We start from the raw sequence: 20,001 nt of genomic DNA on the forward strand, positions 1-20,001 counted from the left end.
GGAGCTAGTATTCGTGCCTAAGGAGGATTTGCTAAGAAATATCCCCTTGATCGCGCCAGAGCCAAATACATTGATATACGAATTTATTTAAAGTATTGGCTTCTAAGAGACTTGGTAAGAATGCGCATTTACTCGACATTCCTTTAGCGCAGTTCCCAGTCTTCCCCACATCGCTGATGAAACCGTCCTAACTGCTGACCTTTTCAAGATGGCGGCGCGAGGGTGCCACTCTCGGGATCGCGCACCTCCCCAAGATGGCGGCGCCCGAGGCCTGGCGCGCCCGGAGTTGCTGGTTCTGTGAGGTAGCGGCGGCAACGACCATGGAGGCCACGTCCCGGGAGGCGGCGCCAGCGAAGAGCTCGGCCTCGGGCCCCAGCGCTCCCCCCGCCCTGTTCGAGCTGTGCGGGCGGGCGGTGAGCGCCCATATGGGGGTTCTGGAGAGCGGGGTGTGGGGTAAGTCGCGGGGTGAGGGGCTACCTCTGGCAACGAGCGGAGGCGGCCCAGCGGCCGGGGGGCGCGGGGGGCGAGGCCGGGAGGCCTGGGGCAAGGCCCAGCCCGGGGTACTGGAAGCCGCACCGTCGGGTCGGAACACGAATTCCGTGACTGACTGGACTAGGCAGAGTAAAAGCAGGGACCAAATCGGCAGGTGGACCTGCACCGCGGCCTGGCTAGGGGGTCGCGGGGGGCGAGGGCAGGAGGCCCGGTCTGGGGCCAAGCAGGCAGGGCCCGGACGACAGAGGCTGGAGTGACGGACCGGCCGTGGGCACCGAACTGATGCTCGAGACGGGCCGGGCTGGGGAGTCTCGGATGTCGAACCGACGGGCAGAGATGGCCCTGCCGCTTGGGGGCGGGGGCCGAGGTTGGGAGGCCCGGCCTAAGGCAAGGAGGCCAGGCCCGGGGCCACCTAACCTGACTGACGCGCGGGGCCTCCGGTGTCTGCTTGACGGACCGCGGGTGCTGAGACTCCCGAGGCCAGGCTGATGGGCCAGGGCAGCCCAGTGGAATGGAGAGCGAGGGGCTGGGGGAGAGGCCGAAGGCTTGGGGCGCCGAGGCCTGTCCGACGACCCAGGGCTGAGGGGAGCGCACTGACGACCGGGGCCTCGGGTGCCCAATTGCTTCAGCGCAGGACTGACTGACGGGCAGGGCAGGGAACGCCGGAGGCCACTCGGACTGGCCTGAGCGGAGGAAGGGCCCGAGCGGGTGAAGGGAGGCCGGGAGCGGGTCAGCAATCTAGGGAGGCTCGAATGACGGACAGGCGGGAAGGGCCAGGGAGGCCCCAGGCGGGGCGACGGCCCGGGGATCCCGGCTGGGAGGGGGCGCGTCGCAGCTAGGAGGCCTTGGGCTGAGTCGGAGCCAAAGGAGGCACCGGGCCCGAAAGCTGCCGGGACCGACGGCCCGGCTCCGGGCTGAGGGTGCCCAGGCTGAGCGGCCAAGGCGGGCGGCCCGCGGCCCGCGGCCCTGGGCCGAGGGGCCGGGAAGGGCAAACCGACCAGCCGGGCTGGTGGGCCTGGGAGTAGGGCGGCCTGGCGCGGGTCAGGTAACGCAGGAGAGAAGGCCCGCAGCCGGATGCGCACGCGGAGGCCGGGCTTTGGGGTGGGCCCCGCCGGCCCCAGCCTGGCAGCTGGTGAGGAAAAACTCGGGTCGGCCTGGCGAACACTGATGGTGAGAGTGATAGACAGCAGAGTGAGTGAGGGCTCCGGGGGCGGGGGGGGGGGGGGTAGGCCTGGCCGCACGGGGATGAGGGAGGCCTTGGGCCTGACAGACTGGTGGTGTGAGGGGGTGGGGTCCAGAGGCCCGGCCGAAGCTGGGTGAGGAGATCCAGGCCAGGCCCAGGGCCCAGGGAACCCCGAGGGAGTGGCAGGAGAGAAGAGGAGGCCCCCAGGCCTTGAAGGGGTAGGGGGGGTGAGGTTCTGGAGAAGGCCTCGGGAGTGGTGGTAGTGCCTCTGCCAGGAGGAAGGCCCTGGTAAGGTCAGAAGTGAAGGCTTGAGGTCCTGGGATTCTGGGTTTGAGTTGCACTTTGAGGAGATGGCTGTGAAGAAAGGGCCCTGGAGTTTGACGGGTTGGGCCTCCAGGAATAAGGCCCAAGGCTGTGGAGAGTGGTTAAAGAAGGCCTAGGGATGTGGGAAGGCCCTTGGTGAGGTGGGGGTGGGGCAGCGATCCTGAGGAGGCCCAAGTGTCTTCCTGTAGTGGGGAAGACTGTTAGAGTCCTCAAGCTGATGGGGGGAGGAGTTGTGGAGGCCCTGTGCCAACAGATGAGAGGAGAAGGGTCAGGCTGACCCATGGGGAATAGATGAAGTCTCAGTGGAGCTGGGCAGGGGGCTCAGAAGAGTCCTGAAGAGTCTGCCTGGAAGAAGGCAGAGAGAGGATTGGCTCTATCAGCCTGGAGCTTCTAGAATGCTAAACTTGGCTAGGAGGGAAGAGGACTGGGTATAGAGGCCCCAAGTTGGGAAGAGGAGGCAGTAAAGGTAGAGGCTGGAAAGAAGCAAGGAAGAGCCTGGCTTAAGAAGAATGGAGAAAGGAAGAGAGGAGTTTGTGGATAATAGGGGATGAGAATCCCTATGGCTGTGAGAGGGGATGGCTAAACAGAGCAGATTGGAGGGACAGAGGAGGACGAGCTCCTATGGGCCTAGCCTAGGTAAATAGTCACACAGAAAAAGCTGAATCAGGTTAGGCCTCTTAGGAGGGCCAAGTAAGAGGCCTGGGAAGAAGTGCTGCTTTGGAGGAAGGTCTCAGTGTGGGCTAACAGCCAAGAAAGGCTTCCTGGAGGCAGTGGACTAGCGTTGCTTTGTGTAGGGAGAGAGAAGGGTAAAGTGAGTAGAGGCAGCAGCAAAGGATACAGTGAGGAAACAAGTAGAATAGGTATGTTATGCCTTGAATGCCAGGATATGGAGCTTGAATGCAATAGAGAACTTACATTAATGTAATAGCTTAGGGAATTAATACTTTCATTCAGCAAGTACACTGAGTACTATGTACAAAGAATTGTACTAGACTGTGGACATCAAGATTCACTTATTCCACAAGTAAAGATAAAGGGAGATCCTAGAAGTTTTGAAAGATTTTCCTTAGATATGGTATACTCTAAGATCTTAGACTGTTCTTGGCAGGACAGAGATGGTATTGACAGGATAAGGATAATAATAGACAACATTTAGTGAGCTTATTATGGCCAGGAATGGTCTTAAAAAGATTACAGGTATGATCTTCTTTAATTTTTATAGCAATATTATGAGGTAGTTATTATTACTTCCATTTTAAAATTGAGAAAACTGAGTCTTAAAGATGTTAATTTGCCCAAGGATTCATAACTAAGTAATAGAATCAGAATTTCACTCAGTTTTGTCCAACTCTAGAGACTAAACTGTTTAGCCATAATACTGTAAAGCCTTTCGGCTCTAGACGTCAGCAAGAGCAAGTTTTGTTTTTATGATATGTTGAATTTAGAGTTAGGGCTGGATTATTTCTATTGTTCACCGGAAAGTACTAGTTCAGAATATAGTAGGGGCCCAAAGGATGGGAGTCACCAACCTGGAAGAGTGGGAAGGGGATTCAGAAAAGGCTTGATAAAAGGCACATGATACTTGGAAGATGAATAGTTAATATGATGAAAATGGCAAGGACATTCCTAGTAGAGAGCAGCATGACAAAGGCACAGAGACAGAAAATAGTGTGACATGTTAAATAAATGTAAAAGTAATTTAGCATGGATGAAGCATAGGAGACAAAGCAGGGAGCTGGAAAAGTTAGTACGGCCCAGATTATGTTGGACATTTTTATCACACATATTCAATAGGAATTTTTATTTGTTTTGTATTTTTATCTTTTTTTTTAAAGTTTATTTATTTTGAGAAAGCGAGATCAGGGGAAGGGTGGAGAGAGAGAGAATCCTAAGCAGGCTCCACACTGTCAGTGCAGAGCCTGATGCGGGGCTCGACCTCACAAACTGCTAGATCATGACCTGAACTAAAGTCAAGAGTCGGACACTTAATCGACTGAGCCACCCAGGCACCCCTTTTTATCTTTTTTTTTTTTTTTGAGTTTATTTATTGTGAGAGAGAGCAGGGGAGGGACAGAGAGAGAGAGGGAGAGAGGGAGAGAGAATCCCAAGCAGGCTGCAAGCCGCCAGCACAGAACCCGATGCAGGGCTCATACCCACAAATTGTGAGATCATGACCCTAGCTGAAATCAAGACTTAGTTACCTAACCAACTAGGTCACCCTGGTGCCCCTCAGTAGGACCTTTCAAATGCAGAATGTTTCATTATGCTTGGGCAGAAATGAACTGACCAGCTCCTAAATGAGTATATCAGCTTGCTTTATTATCTCACCCTTGAAGATGTGCATGTCCCTGAAATTCCAGGTGCTAACTAAGTGGCTGAAGATAAGTGGATTAGAGTTTGAATTAGACTTAGGTTAGCTTCTGGAGGTTCCATTTGCCAAATGAGAAGTCTGCCCTTCTGTTTTCCTTTCCAATAGGATAAATAATGCTTGGAACCCTAGGAGAAAAAAATAAATTTTGTGTTTTCTTTTTGTAGCTCTCCCAGGCCCAATACTTCAAAGCATCTTACCTCTGCTCAATATATATTACTTGGAGAGGATTGAGGAAACTGCCCTCAAGAAAGGTGAGTGTCTTTCTCTCTTTCTCATTCAGTGATTATAAGCCAGGCACCATAATGTTCTGGTAAATATTACACCTGATACCTGTGTAGAACTCACGCTTTTCAAAAGTACCCTCACACCTGCTTTCTTACCAGATTCCTTACAGTGTCCAGTGAAACACAAAGCAAATACATGATCCCAATTACACTAATGAAAGTGAAACCATAGGCAAGCCACAATTAATAGCTAAGTCAGACTAAAACCCAGATTTTCTGAATCTTAGTTTTTCTATTTTACCTTGCTGTTTCCCAAACCACTCATTAGACAGATCTTTTTTTTTTTTTAATTTTTTTTTTTTAACGTTTATTTATTTTTGAGACGGAGAGAGACAGAGCATGAACAGGGGAGGGTCAGAGAGAGAGGGAGACACAGAATCCGAAACAGGCTCCAGGCTCTGAGCTGTCAGCACAGAGCCCGACGCGGGGCTCGAACTCACAGACCGTGAGATCATGACCTGAGCTGAAGTCTGATGCTTAACCGACTGAGCCACCCAGGCGCCCCTAGACAGATCTTTTAATAGCCAGCATTTATCTAACTAATCCTGATGTGCCAAGCACTCTCCTAGGCACTTTACTTGGAGAAACACATTTAATCTTTTCAACAACTCTATGAAATAACTATTATTAACTATGTTTTACAGATAAGGTAACTGAGGTACAGAAAAATGAAGTAAACTCGCCCAAAGTCACACAGCTAGAGTGTGGTTGGCTGATATTTAAACCCAGGCAGTCTGTCTTTAGAGCCAGTGCTCTTTACTAGTCTGCCATATTGCTCCTGTGAATCCAGAGAAGGCAACACTAAAGGCTGATGTACTTCACTCATGGTGGCCAAAGAGCAGCCAAATAAAGGTGATATTTCTCCCCACAGGCCTCTCCACTCAAGCCATCTGGCGCCGACTATGGGATGAGCTAATGAAGACAAGGCCTTCCAGTTTGGAAGTAAGTTAGCACCAGGTAGAACTCTGGCCTGACTTTGCACAATGAAAGCAGGAATAGCTTACAAACACAAGCTGGGTACTGGTAAAGTGCAGACACAGGGTTGGAATGAATTTGGGAGGAGGGCTCTGATGTCTTGTCACAAGGTTCTTTCCATTTGGCATTTGTCACTGGTTTGATTGCTCACCGTGTTTATAGGTAACACAAAACAGAGGAAGGTAGTGATCATAATGGAAGGCAGAACCCAGATTCGTAGAGGTCTTGACAGGGCTGGAGCAGTGGTCAAACCTAACAAGATAAAATTTAACAGAATAAACCAATTCCTCACTTGAGTCTAAAAAATTCCAATTGCATGACCTCAGGGAAAGAGGTGAAGGGGCCTGGCTTAGCAACTTGTATAAATGATTAAGGGGGTTTGGTCAACAGTGTGCTAAAGTCATTCATACAATGACTATACCCTGAGCTGTGTGAATTAATGTAACTATAACATATGCTAAAGGACAAGGGGGATGATAGACCTGCCTGGCTTTGCAGTGGTCAGGCTACCCTTGGAGTATGGAGAAAGAAGTCAAGGCCACATCATGTGAGTCACACTTGGAACACTGGAGATGTTTTTCCTGAAAAAAAGAAGACTTGGGGAACATGAACTGTCTTGAAATATTTGAATGATTATCATATAAAAGAGGAATTAATAGACTTGTATGGGTAGAAGCTAAAGGAGGATAAATTTTTGCCAAAGTGATTGTAGAACTTTTAAACCCTGAACTTATTGGTGATGAAACAAGCTAATTCCAGAGGTAATAAGCTTCCCATCACTAAGTGTTCAAATAGAGTCTAGATAACTACCTGACACAAGGATATTGTAGAAGAAATTCAGCATTGTAAGAGAGGTTGGACAAGATGACTTTTAGGGCTTCTTGTAGCCCTGCAGTTCTATTATGTGTTGGTTCAGATATAACTCACTGGATCTCTCTTTTAAGCAGAATTTCTTTTGCTGCTCCATAACTAGGTGACAGAACAGATTGAGTTCAATAAACATTACTAAAACTTCCCACATGCCAGGTCTTATGTTAGATATTGGAAGTACAGACACAGTCCCTAATCTTCAGGAACTTCATGTTTAGCAGGAAGTCTGCAAAGAAATACATTATGCATGGGAGGATAAGTGGTGTGATAGTAACAAGAAGGTTGAGGGAGAAGGGAGCAAGAAAGTGTTTCTTGGGAAGTAGTATTTGAACTGGTGGGTGAGGCCAAGTGATAAGAAAACAAGCTGTTATCAGGAATTGGAGATTTAATTTCTGGGGATGCACTGGGTTCAGTAACATTCAGCTCCATATCCTTCAGCTTTTCTACTTCCAGATCTGGATGCAACTCTTGAAGTTCAGTGAGATAATGCTAAGGCCCAACAAAATCTTCAGGCACTATATACAGGAATTAGGCCTCATGAGGAGAAGTAGATGCAAGATTTGAAAACAGTAACAGCTTCCTGAAACCTTTAAAGAAGTATGAGAGTCACTGTGGCCTAGTGTTTCCCAAGCAGTATGTTTGACTAGCAGTTGATGGAGATTGTAATATCTTTCACTTAGAATACGCTTTTTTTCCCAACATTATCTCAAGCTTCCTGGTAAAGAATATATGTTTGTTATCTTTTCTTGTCTCAGAGCATTTCAGAACATTAAGGAAACCCCAGGCTTGGTGGCCTAACAGTCACCTCGACAGAGGTCCTGACTTGGATCATATCCATTCCAAAGGGTGCCTCTTTTTGTTTCCCAGTTTTGCATGACAGTAACCTTAACCTCATAATTCAGAAACACTTAATAAGTGCCTGCTCAATTCCAGGCACTATACTAGGTTCTAAGTATACAGTGGTGAACAAGATAGCCATGGTCCCTGATTGCTTATAAAGAAATAGAATTTCAAATTGTGCAGTACTTTGTGTGTATTAAGAGATCTGATATTCTGGAGACAAGGCAACAGGGAAATGAAGGATTATTCAGGAAATGATTCTCTAGTTACTGGTTCACTATTTGGAAAAAATCAAGTTAGAGCCTCATTTTACAATATACTCAAATAATTTCTATATGGAACTAAAGACTAAACTGTAAAAAGTAAAAGCATAAAACAACTAAACAAGAATAAAGGTGTCTAATCTCAGGATGGAGAGTGTTAATTATTAAATGGGCAGAACCAAAAAAAAAAGTATGGACAATAAATGCCAATACAATAAACACAATTTAAAGGTACATAAACTAGGAAAGAATGTTTGCAACAACATTTGTAAAACGAGGATACAGAGAATAAGACAAAGACAAGCTATTCCAGTAGAGTACGTAAAGATTGGGACAAGTCACAAAATATACAAAAATCTCCAATAAAGTGAAAACTATTCAATCTCAATAATAAAAAATGGGAAAATAAACTTATAACTCTTAAATTAGTGAAGTCTTGTTTTGGTTTGTTTTAAAAGATAATTCCAGGGGTGGGTGAAACTTGCATTTTAATATGGTATTGGTGGGAGCAGAAATGTTACATAACTGTCTTGGTGGACAATCTGGTGATAATTGTCAAGAGTCTTTAAAATATTCTTAGACTAGAAATTCTATTTCTTAGAATTTATAGTACATAAAAGTTGAGATACTCATGAAGATTTATTTCAAGACGTTCATCGCAGCAACTTAATATCAAAACCTGGAAATAACTTCTTCAATAATGCATGAATTATTGAATGTAGTACATCCAAATTTTCAAAATATTAACAAAGTCATGTTCTAAAAACATTTAAATACATGGTGGTAAAATGTAATGACACGGTGGTATAATGTTTAAAAAGCCCAGAATTTGGGGCGCCTGGGTGGCGCAGCCGGTTAAGCGTCCGACTTTGGCCAGGTCACGATCTCACGGTCCGTGAGTTTGAGCCCCGCGTCAGGCTCTGGGCTGATGGCTCGGAGCCTGGAGCCTGTTTCCGATTCTGTGTCTCCCTCTCTCTCTGCCCCTCCCCCGTTCATGCTCTGTCTCTCTCTGTCCCAAAAATAAATAAACGTTGAAAAAAAAAATTAAAAAAAAAATAAAAATAATAAAATAAAAAGCCCAGAATTTGAAGTTGTTCAAAATTGTCTCAATGTTATAAAAACAATTATAGCTATATGGGGCCCTTGGGTGGCTCAGTCGGTTAAGTGTCCAACTTCAGCTCAGGTAATGATCTCGCGGTTTGTGGGTTCGAGTCCCGCATCAGGCTCTGTGCTGACAGCTCGGGGCCTGGAGCCTGCTTTAGATTCTGTGTCTCCCTCTCTGCCCCTCCCCACTTGCACTCTCTCAAAAAAAAGAAAATAATAAATGTTTAAAAATTAAAAAAAAAAACAATTATAGCTATTCACATTTACATATACATTCCAAAGAGTTGGTATACAGATTTTATCTCTCCGCAAATAATATTTCTGTTATCAGAAAAATAGTGGACAATAGTTTGTGAACATTTGCTGGCTCTGTTTAGTACAAGAAAATATTTAGCCTTCTCTAGTTTGTACACACACTTCTTCCTCCCCAGCTGGTGCCTAAGCCACCAGCCTGTGGATGGGCCAAGGACTGTGTTGGTAGACAAATGTTATTTTACCTCTTTGGTGGTGCCTTATTTCCCCTACTCTTGCTTGAAAGAATGTGTGTGTGTGTGTTTTTAATGTTTATTTATTTTTGAGACAGAGAATCCCAAGCAGGCTCTGCACTGATAGCGTGAGGCTCAAACTCATGAACTGTGAGATCATGACCTGAGCTGAAAACAAGAGTCTTATCACTTAACCTTGACTGAGCCACCGAGGTGCCTCCAGAAGAATGTGTTTAAATCTTTTATTTTTGGGGCGCCTGGGTGGCTCAGTCAGTTGGGCATCCAACTTCAGCTCAGGTCATGATCTCATAGCTTGTAAGTTCGAGCCCCACATTGGGCAGGCTCTGGGCTGACAGCTCAGAGCCTGGAGCCTGCTTCGGATCCTGTGTTTCCCTCTCTGCCCCTCCCCCACTCTCACTCTCTGTCTCTCAAAAGTGAATAAACATTAAAAAAAAAAATTTAAAAAACAATCTTTTATTTTTAAATTTATTGAGTTTATTTTGAGAGAGAACATGAGCAGGGAAGGCTCAGAGAGAAGGAGAGAGAGACTCCCAAGCAGGCTCCACACCGCCAGTGCAGAACGCAATGCAGGGCTCAAACTCATGAACCATGAGATCATGACCTGAGCCAAAATCAAGTCCCACGCTTAACCGACTGAACCAGTCAGGCGCCCTAATTTTATTTATTTTATTTTTTGATAGACTGTGTGCACACATGCACAAGCGGTGAGGGACGGGGGCAGAGGGAGAGAGAATCTTAAGCAGGTTCCACACCCGGCATGAAAACCAATGCAGGGCTCCATCCCACAACCTTGAGATAATGACCTGAGCTGTGATCAAGTGTCGTAAACTTAACCAACTGAGCCACCCAGGCACCCCCAAAAGAATGTATTTAAATCATTTTGTATTCGATAGTGTATAAGTTCACACACAATGAATGGCTTGAACTAGATCTCTTAGCTTGTTTTCAGTTTTGAAATTAAAAAAATTAATGTTTATTTTTGAGAGACAGAAAGTGGCAGAGAGAGGGAGGGAGACACAGAATCCAAAGCAGGCTCCAGACCTTGAGCTGCCAGCACAGAGCCTGATGCGGGGCTCAAACCCATGAACCATGAGATCATGACCTGAGCTGAAGTCATGCTTAACCAACTGAGCCACCCAGACACCCCTCAACTTTGAAATTTTAGCAGAGATTCTTCTAAAAGGTGGTGATGGAATAAAATGCAGTGAACTGCTGTCTGCTCATAATTAATTGACATAATTGTCATAACTAACTTTACTCATCTAATCCTCACAACTCTATGATGTAGGTAGGTTTAGTTACCTTCCTCACTTTATAGATGATGAAACTGAGGCAGATAGAGGTGAAGTTACTGTCTGAGGTTATAGTTAGTGAATGGCAGACCTAGGATTGAAGTTGAGGCAATTTGGCTCTGGAGTGCCTGCTCCTATTCACTATGTCATGCTGTTCTCGCAGCAGTTACCACATGTCTGGGTGTTCCAGTTTCAAATATTCTCCCACTGTCTTCATCAACCAATAAAATGTGGGGAGAGGGGAACGCTAATATTTAGTTACCAAAACTACATATTACATGTGCCTCCTGGTCAGAAACAGCCACAATATCTTGGTTCACATTTTTGTCCATATTTTAGGCCTTGACTGTCTCACTTGTGAAGTTGAAGCCTTGCTAGGTTACCTGCAGGTGTTTTCCAAGGCTGTGAGCATAGGCCAGCAAATGTGTAGGAAAAGTGTTAGAGATAGGATTCAGGAATACCCACTCTGCTTCTTCTGTAGGCTGAGTGGAGATTTGGTTGTCAGGTATTTTTTCCTTGTCCCATAATGCCCCTACATTATTGCTGGTGAGAGGTCCTTCCCCCTTGTTGCTGCCATGCAATTAGCTCAAACACGAAGAAGTCATTCCCAATTATTACCACAGCAGGCAGTGTCATAGGGAATGGCCAGGGCAAAGGGAATGACACTTTTGCCTAAGAATAGGGGCCCAACTCTTGCCAAGAACCTCAGATATAAGTTGAGGGTGACTGTGGTATGAGTGAATGCGTAGAGGCAGGGCAAATACCAAAGAGAAGTGCCTTTTTAGTCTTGGGGAACCTCAGGCCCCTACTGCCTTTGCTTCAGGCTGAATAAGCACCCTGCTTAACAGGCTCTGCCTCCATCAAGTTCATTTCACATTGCCCATCTGGGCTATTATCATTAGCAGTAACAGAAGTAACATTTTGTATTTTACAGTTTACAAAGTGCTTTGACTTGCATGGTCTCATTTGATCTTCACAACAAACCTGTGAAACAAGTGATATTATCCACCTTTTACAGATGAAGAGATTCAAGAGGTCCAGAGTATAGTGGCAGAGATAACACTTGTATCAAAGTCAGCAGACTTTCTACTGCACCTTAGGAGAGAATGGGAACTTAAGGAAGGCTGTGTGCCCTTTTGGGGGTGGAGAGGGTAGGTAGCAGTAAATGCTGACCTCTGATATATATCAGAATCATCTGGGGGAAGTTTAAAAAATAAAGATGCACAGGCCTTGGTGGCTCAGTCAGTTAAGCGTCTGACTTCGGCTCAGGTCACCATCTCATGGTTTGTAAGTTCGAACCCTGCATCAGGCTCTGTACTGACAGCTCAGAGCCTGGTGCCTCCTTTAGATTGTCTTTCTCCCTCCCTCCCTCTCTCTCAAAACTAAATATTAAAAAAAATTTTTTTATGGGCCTTACTGCAGATATAAGAGGATCACCAAGTCTGGGTGGCTGACATGAATTTTGGAGAAACAAAAGCTCCACAGTAAATCTTGATGTGCACCAAAGGTTAAGAAACACCTGCATTCAGAGATCTTCTAAATGTACCAGAATAGTCTGATAAAATCTCATGTGCATCAAAGCCAGTAACTATTGCCTTGGAGAAACCAAATCTAGGATTTGGACCTTGATCTCCAGGAATTTTTCATCTGGTTGGGATAAAACATGTGCAGAGACAACACCATGAGACAAGGTTACCAATGTCTAACACCTGAGTAGTCAGATTATCAGAAGAGTCCCACAAGAGAGGCAGGGGAGGGGTAAAAGGGGGCACACAGAGACACTGAGATGAATAACCTCAAGAAGAGTAAAATGTTGGGGCACCTGAGTGGCTCAGTTAAGCATCTGTCTTTGGCTCAGGTCATGATCTCACAGTCTGTGGGTTCAAGCCCTCCATTGGGCTCTGCTGACCACTCAGAGCCTGGAGCCTGCTTCGGATTCTGTGTCTCCCTCCCTCTCTCTCTCTCTCTCAAAAATAAACATGTAAAAAATTATTTAAAAAAAAAAAGTGAAATGTTAGTAGGTCTTCTCAGGAAGCCTATTTGGTCTGGCAATGAAGAGCATTTCTGGCAGATGTAGGAAAAGCACGTAGAAGGCAGGTCTCGGTCAATAAGGTGATCAATTTGTCCAGAGCAAAACATTCACATGAGCAAGATGTGGGAGATAAATCTTAGAGGCCACATTGTACAGGGCTTTCCCTCCCAGGCTAAGGAACTTCAGATTAACTCTGAGCAATGGAAAGATTCTGAGGGTTTTAAGGCAGAATGTAGTCAGGCATGTTTTACAAAGATGAATCCAGTGGACTTGTGTATAAAAGTTTGGGAAGGAGAAAGAGATGGGGGAGTAATCAGGAAGCTAATGGTCAGGTGTGAGGGGGTAAGGGTCTGAACAAAGGTGGTAGTGGTAAGAGTGGAAAGTTGGGGTCAGGTTCTAGAAACAAACATGGAAGAAACTACAGGAGTGAATGTTTCACTTGAATGGCAGTCACTATAACAAAATAATCTCTGGAACCAAATTTCCTGGGTTCAGATCTTGATTCTACTATTTACCTGTGTAACCACAGGCAGTAACAACTTTTGTGCCTTATTTTTCCTACCTGTAAAATGGGGATAACAGTAATATAAGCCTCAAAGATGTGAAGATTAATTTGTATAAATTATTTAGAATGTTGCCTGACTCATCAAATAGCTATTGGAACAGAGGAACTTGGGGAAATGATGATTCAGTGGGTAGCCCTTAGTATCACAGCTGTCTGGCATGTTCTCTGCTTTCAGAGTGTGACCTGTTGGCGAGCCAAGTTTATGGAGGCCTTTTTTTCCCATGTTCTACGTGGGACCATTGATGTATCTTCTGACAGGCGTCTCTGTGACCAGCGCTTCTCACCTCTTCTGCATAGCTCCCGCCACGTCCGGCAGCTGACCATCTGCAATATGCTGCAGGGTGCGACTGAGCTGGTGGCTGAGCCCAACCGCAGGGTTCTGGAGACCCTGGCCAGTTCCCTGCACACCCTCAAGTTCCGCCACCTGCTGTTCTCTGATGTGGCTGCTCAGCAGTCCCTTCGGCAGCTGTTGCATCAGCTTATTCACCATGGGGCTGTCAGCCAGGTGTCGCTGTACTCCTGGCCTGTGCCTGAGTCAGCCCTTTTCATCCTCATCCTCACCATGAGTGCTGGCTTCTGGCAGCCAGGCCCTGGTGGTCCACCTTGCCGCCTCTGTGGAGAAGCCTCCCGAGGCCGGGCCCCATCCCGAGATGAAGGGTCCCTCCTGTTGGGCTCACGCCGGCCTCGCAGGGATGCTGCTGAGCGATGTGCTGCAGCCCTGATGGCCTCCCGGCGGAAGAGTGAAGCCAAGCAGACGGCCAGAGCTGCACCTGCTACCCGGGTAACACGCCGGAGCACACAGGAGAGCCTGATAGCAGGTGGGACAGACCCTAAGAGGGATCTGCACCCTCCAGCAACCTCCTACGAGGCTCCTGGCACCAAGCGGCCACCCTCTGCTCCAGCCACCACCTCCTCTGCCTCTGCTTCCTCTTCCACATCCTCATCCAAACGGGCTCCAGCTAGCTCAGCCCCACAGCCTAAGCCCCTAAAGCGTTTTAAGCGAGCTGCAGGGAAGAAGGGTGCTCGCACCCGTCAGGGGTCTGGAGCGGAGTCTGAAGACCTGTATGACTTTGTTTTCATTGTGGCTGGTGAGAAGGAGGATGGGGAAGAGATGGAGATCGGGGAAGTGGCTTGTGGAGCTTTGGATGGATCAGATCCCAGCTGCCTGGGGCTTCCAGCACTGGAGGCCTCCCAGCGATTCCGAAGCATTTCCACCTTGGAGCTATTCACAGTTCCGCTCTCCACAGAGGCGGCTCTGACACTGTGCCACCTGCTGAGCTCCTGGGTGTCTCTGGAGAGCCTCACACTCTCCTATAATGGTGAGTGCCCTGCAGGGGCAGAGATGGGTCTCACAGCAGCACCAGCCGTGTGCCCAATCCTGCAGAGGGGAATAGGGAATGCGATCGAGGAGCTGGAGATGTGGCCCAGCCTGCGTCAGAGTGGGGCAGAAGGCACATACATGAAACAGTGGCAGACTTTCAGTGCTAGGGAAGAACATGAGGTTTATAGGCTTTAGAGTTGGAAGGAGTTCCTGAGAGACAGTGAGAACCTTAAGAATGGGTACATTTTAGATATGGTAGGCAATTCCCATATTGTGGGAACAGTATAGTGTATGCAGGCCCACCAAGTCTAAGGTTGGGTCCCACCACTCATATCAAAGCAGCTATACAGACAAGGTGTAGACCACATTTTTATCAGACCAGCAACCTGTAAAGCAGTCCTCAGTTCTTACCCACCTGGCTGTGCCCAGCGAGCCAAACTTCAACTCTGGGTAAATCCATCAATCTACTTAGGATGCTGAGTACTGATGGAGAAAATCACAACTGTGCAGACCAGTGCTACTGTGTATTCAGTCATCATCCTTATATGAATCCTGTGTTTGTAACATTAGCTCCCATTCCTACTACTTCCAAATCCTCCCTTTTCCTTTCTTAGCAGATGACTTCACCTCCTACTTCAGAGAAAATAGAAGCCATCACACATGAACTTCAACTTATTGTTAACCTATAAACTCTCCTACATTTACACTCATCCTTTTCTCCTTCATCACAATGGAAGAGATGGCCATCCTATCTAAGGCTAACTCTTTTACCTGTTTTCTGGATCCATACCTTCTTGCCTTCTTAGGAAAGCTTGTTTCTCAGATGCCTTAGTAATAAGAACTTTTATATATTGCTTAGTATGTATCTGGCATACTTTAAGCACTATATGAATTGAATCCTTACACCAACCCTATGAGGTCAAGTGGCTTGCCCAGGATAACCTCACTGAGCCAGGATGCAGATCCAGGCAACCGGATTCCCGAATCCAAGGTTTTCACCACTCCTTACTGCTGCCTTCCTTCTCCAAGGTCCTCCCTGTTGCTAAGTCCAATACATATGTTTTAGTCCTCCTCTCACATTAATTTTCGGCAGCATTTGCTGCTATGTAGTAGTCTTCATCAAATATTCTCATTTCCACTATCTCAAAATCTATTTTTCTCTTCTCCCTCTCTGGACATTACCTCTCTTATCTCTTAATGTTCAGAGTTTCTCAGAGCTCTGCCACTTTATACATGCTTCCTGAACAATTCTGTCCATTCTTGTAGTTTGAAAGGCCAACTATGCTAAAGATTCCCCAATCTATGACACTGGCCCAGATCCTTCTCCTAAACTCCAGAACTATTTAGCCAGCCGACTACTAGATATCACTTCATAAACCACAAGCCCCGCAGCCTGAATGCATCTTCTCCCAATAGCTCTGTTCTGTCAGTGACCTCACAGCTGACTCAGCTGCCCAAAAGAAAGCTGGGTTCTTTCTTTTGCACCACATATCTTTATGATCTCTCAAATCCACTTCTCTATCTCCACATCCTTAATTTGAGCCATGATTACTTCTCACCCAGATTCATCATTTCAGTAGTTCTTCCTGACTTCATACTCACCATACAATTCACAGTCTACACTGCAGCCCAAGTTTTGTTTTTTCAATGAAAAGGTCATTCATTTAAAAACCCTTGAATGGTTTCCTGTCACCATACTTAATTTACTTACAGGTCATTTGTGTTCTCACTCCTGCTTACCTTCATAGTGGCATCTTGAACCCTCCGCCCCCCCGCCTCATACTTTACACAGCAGCCACAGTGAATATTTTCAGTTCTTGGAAGCTGCCACTCTTCCTCCTTCAGGCTCTTATATATACCGAGTTCTCCCTGCCAGTCCCTCCCGTCCCTCCTTTTAGCCTGTCTCCTTTGTGTTCTTTACAACTCAGCTGTAAAGTTTTTACTGAGGGAAGCTGGACTGGGTGCTAAGTACCCCCATCCTTTGTGCTTCTACAATACTCAACTTCTCCAGTTCCCCTCACACATTTTTGTTGTTAATCAGCCTACATAGGCAGGAGCAAGAGCTGTTGCTGGCTACTGTCTAGCAAAAACACACAAAGCATTTACTAGGTGCTGGGTGAGGTTTAGTTGGAAATGGATCAACAGGGGCCTTCTCAGTCTAAGGGGAGATAAGTAGGTTCCAAGAAATTATTTGCTTTGTGGCATTAAGCATCTGCTGTAACCCTTCTGCATCCTGTTCCCTTTTGTGGGATGTGGTTATCCTTTTCTGCTCTATTCCTATCTAATTAATCTTTTAAAGTATTCCCTATTGAGTCATTGCCACTCCCCTTAGATTTCAAATGTTCCACGTGACCTATAAGAAAAGTCCAGAGATTTCTGCTGCCCTCTGGGCCTGTCATTTAGCTGGCAGCACAGTATGCCCCACCACATCCTCTTATTTTGTGACTGCCCTGACTGATGCTTGAGGGCATAGCCCAGTACAGTAGACATCAGTTTGCTGGTTACCTGAGGAAAAAAGCAAGATGATGAATAGTTGAGACAAATGATTTTAAGTAATCTGATCGGAAGCTCAAGAAAATTGGTGGTCATCAACAGAAATATCTGGAGTGGTCTCTGAATGTTATTCTTGCTGACACTCCCACATGACTGACCTAACCTCTTTCCTGCCATAGGCCTGGGCTCTAACATCTTCCGCCTGCTGGACAGTCTGCGGGCCCTGTCAGGCCAGGCTGGATGCCGCCTCCGTGCCCTGCATCTCAGTGATCTGTTCTCACCACTGCCCATCCTGGAGCTGACACGTGCCATTGTGCGAGCCCTGCCCCTGCTGCGGGTCCTCTCTATTCGTGTTGACCACCCCAGCCAGAGGGACAACCCTGCCGTGCCAGGGAATGCAGGGCCCCCTAGCCACATAATTGGGGATGAGGAGATACCAGGTGAAGCACTGTGCGTGTGCGTGTGCATGTGTTCACACAAATGTGCAGGTGCATTTGTGTGGAAAAGGTGGGAAGACCTAATCCAGACCTAGCAACACTCATTCCTGGCTTATCTGTAATCCATTCCCTCTTTAGAGCCTGCTGTTAAAGATGACCATGGGCTGGACAGGGCCCAGACCACTACAAGCCCAATAGAAAGTGACCATGGCAGATGAGTCTCCAGAAAAGGGGTCTAGGTCCCCCTTCCGTATGTCCCCTTGGATCCTGTTTCCTAGCTCACCACTCTTGCACACTCCTGTTTGCTTGTCTGAATAGTCTAGTCTTCCTGGACTAAAAGCTCCAGGAGAACAAGGACTAAATCTCCTAGTAGTACTCTCTTCCCAGAACCTAGTGTTATAGCAGGCACTCAATGACAAGTAAACAAGATTTTTCAGTGAGCCTCTAAAGGACAGGATGGGACCTGCTCTGAGAATAGAAGAGAGATGGCCCACTGGAATCTTTTCTCCCTGTCATATCCAGAAAACTGCCTGGAACAGCTGGAGATGGGATTTCCACGGGGAGCCCAACCAGCCCCACTGCTCTGCTCTGTACTGAAGGCCTCGGGTTCTCTGCAGCAGCTGTCTCTGGATAGTGCTACCTTTGCCTCTCCCCAAGATTTTGGGCTTGTGTTACAGACACTCAAAGGTAGGACCCAGCTAGAATGATAAAGGGAGGGTAGGAGACCGTTATTCTTTGGGAAAGCTAAGGCCCGTGGCCTCTACCCCCATGCAGAGTACAACCTAGCCCTGAAGAGGCTGAGCTTCCACGACATGAATCTGGCTGACTGTCAGAGTGAGGTGCTCTTTTTGCTACAGAATCTGACTCTTCAAGGTAAATTCATCATTCAGAACCTGGGGCATTGCTGGGTCCTCATTGTGGCTCTGCCACTGTTCTTTTCTTGGCCTTATATCCTCAACTATAAGTTATAGAAACTGCATCATCTTCCTTCTAAAAGGTCCCAAATTCAACTCCTCCTATACTTAACATGGGAAAATTACTCAAGTTTTTCTTACCTTTCAGTGGCCAACAGAAATAATGGTGGTGGGGAAGGATAAATATGCTGTCAGGTTCCCCTCATACTCTTGTCCCTAATCCCCACCCCTGCATAGAGGGCAAGCAATGGATAGAGGGAAAAGAAGTGAATGGAGAACTGTCCACACAGAGGACCTCTCTAGGGTGAACCTCTGGGTTCAGTCTCTGGTTTAAATCTGATTTAGTTCCAGTCTTGCTTGGGGTCTTGGACAAATTCCTTTCTCTTTCTGGGCCTCTATAAAATGTTCAGACCCCTTGCTAAGGCCAACTGGGGCAGGAGGGGCAGCAACAAGTCCTAATGTTAGCCATCAGAATTTATTCTAATTTCTCTTGACAGAGATTACCTTCTCCTTCTGCCGTCTGTTTGAGAAGCGCCCGGCCCAGTTTCTGCCTGAGATGGTTGCTGCTATGAAGGGCAACTCCACACTGAAGGGCCTCCGGCTGCCAGGGAACCGCCTGGGTGGGGGCAGGGCCCTGGGAAGGGACAGGGGTGAAGGAGCCAGTTCTTTGACCTCAAAATTCAGTGGAGGAAGGCATAGGCCTCTCCACTGGGAACATAGGGGTTGGAATATAGTTGTGTGCTGGGGCTTTTGGAGGCTGGGCTTCTCCCCACCAGAAATGGGTTGGGATACCATTGTTCCCTGTTCTTGGGTGATTAGACATTTCTCCCCTTCTCCCCAGGGAATGCTGGCCTGCTGGCCCTGGCAGATGTTTTCTCAGAGGATTCATCCTCCTCTCTGTGTCAGCTGGACATCAGGTACATGGGGAGGAGGAGGGGACAAGGGATGGAGCTGTAAGGATATAGACTAGGGATTGTTTCCTGGGTGTCTAATCCATCTCACCCCTACCAGTTCCAACTGCATCAAGCCAGATGGTCTTCTGGAGTTCGCCAAGCGGCTGGAGCGCTGGGGCCGTGGAGCCTTTGGTCACCTGCGCCTCTTCCAGAACTGGCTGGACCAGGATGCAGTCACAGCCAGGGAAGCCATTCGGCGGCTCCGGGCCACTTGTCATGTGGTTAGCGACTCGTGGGACTCATCCCAGGCCTTCGCAGATTATGTCAGCACCATGTGATGGGGCCCATGCTTCACAGGCCCATGCTCAGCACCATCAGCTTGCAGGGGCTGAGACATGGGCTGCCCAGAACTCCCAAACACCAATTCTGTCTTTCTCTTTCTGCAACTTTTTTTTCTCTTTTTCCTTCTTCCCTTGCACTGAGGTCCTGGAGGTCTTGCTGGGCTCAGCAAAGGCACTCTCACAACTGGGTTTAGAGCCTTTGGGCCCCTTACCCACTACTCTCGGAACCCTGGGCCAGGTTACAGTGCTCATCAGTCACTGAGGACAGCTCCTCTCCCCCTGCCTGAGGTTCCTGCTTTCCTTCCTCAAGCAGGTACCTAGGCTTTAGAGAAGTACAGGAGTGTCCACTACCAGGCCTCTTCTCTGCTGGGCTCACCATGCTGCTCCCAAGCCTCAGTCCCTTTCATACCTTTATTCCTTTCTTTTTTTTAACCAAAAAAGTTTTTCTTATAAAATAAACTTTGGGCAAACATCATGCAGCCCTCCTTGATGATTTTTGTC

The 20,001-nt window shown here is 47.2% G+C and overlaps 1 protein-coding gene across 1 annotated transcript; it reads left to right on the forward strand.

Moving 5' to 3' along the window:
- Window positions 1-39: 39 nt before the first annotated feature.
- Window positions 40-19,975, forward strand: LRRC41 (leucine rich repeat containing 41). The gene is made up of 10 exons (XM_047083789.1): window positions 40-453; window positions 4,535-4,621; window positions 5,526-5,596; window positions 13,277-14,420; window positions 17,095-17,355; window positions 17,875-18,039; window positions 18,127-18,225; window positions 18,764-18,886; window positions 19,108-19,183; window positions 19,278-19,975. The coding sequence occupies exons 1-10, from the start codon at window positions 255-257 to the stop codon at window positions 19,495-19,497; spliced, it is 2,445 nt and encodes an 814-aa protein (XP_046939745.1). The 5' UTR covers window positions 40-254; the 3' UTR covers window positions 19,498-19,975.
- Window positions 19,976-20,001: the final 26 nt, after the last annotated feature.

Source organism: Lynx rufus, unplaced genomic scaffold (assembly GCF_022079265.1).
Source record: "Lynx rufus isolate CCGP_SWC_20201006 ecotype Redwood Valley unplaced genomic scaffold, mLynRuf1.p SCAF_2, whole genome shotgun sequence".
Lineage (NCBI taxonomy): Eukaryota > Metazoa > Chordata > Mammalia > Carnivora > Felidae > Lynx > Lynx rufus.

Excerpts from the sequence above, each read along its gene's own strand:
- LRRC41 (XM_047083789.1), top strand. The coding sequence starts at position 255 with ATGGCGGCGCCCGAGGCCTGGCGCGCCCGGAGTTGCTGGTTCTGTGAG. Across the intron at positions 4,622-5,525 it reads GGAAACTGCCCTCAAGAAAG|GCCTCTCCACTCAAGCCATC; the intron begins GTGAGTGTCTTT and ends TTCTCCCCACAG. Across the intron at positions 14,421-17,094 it reads CCTCACACTCTCCTATAATG|GCCTGGGCTCTAACATCTTC; the intron begins GTGAGTGCCCTG and ends TTCCTGCCATAG.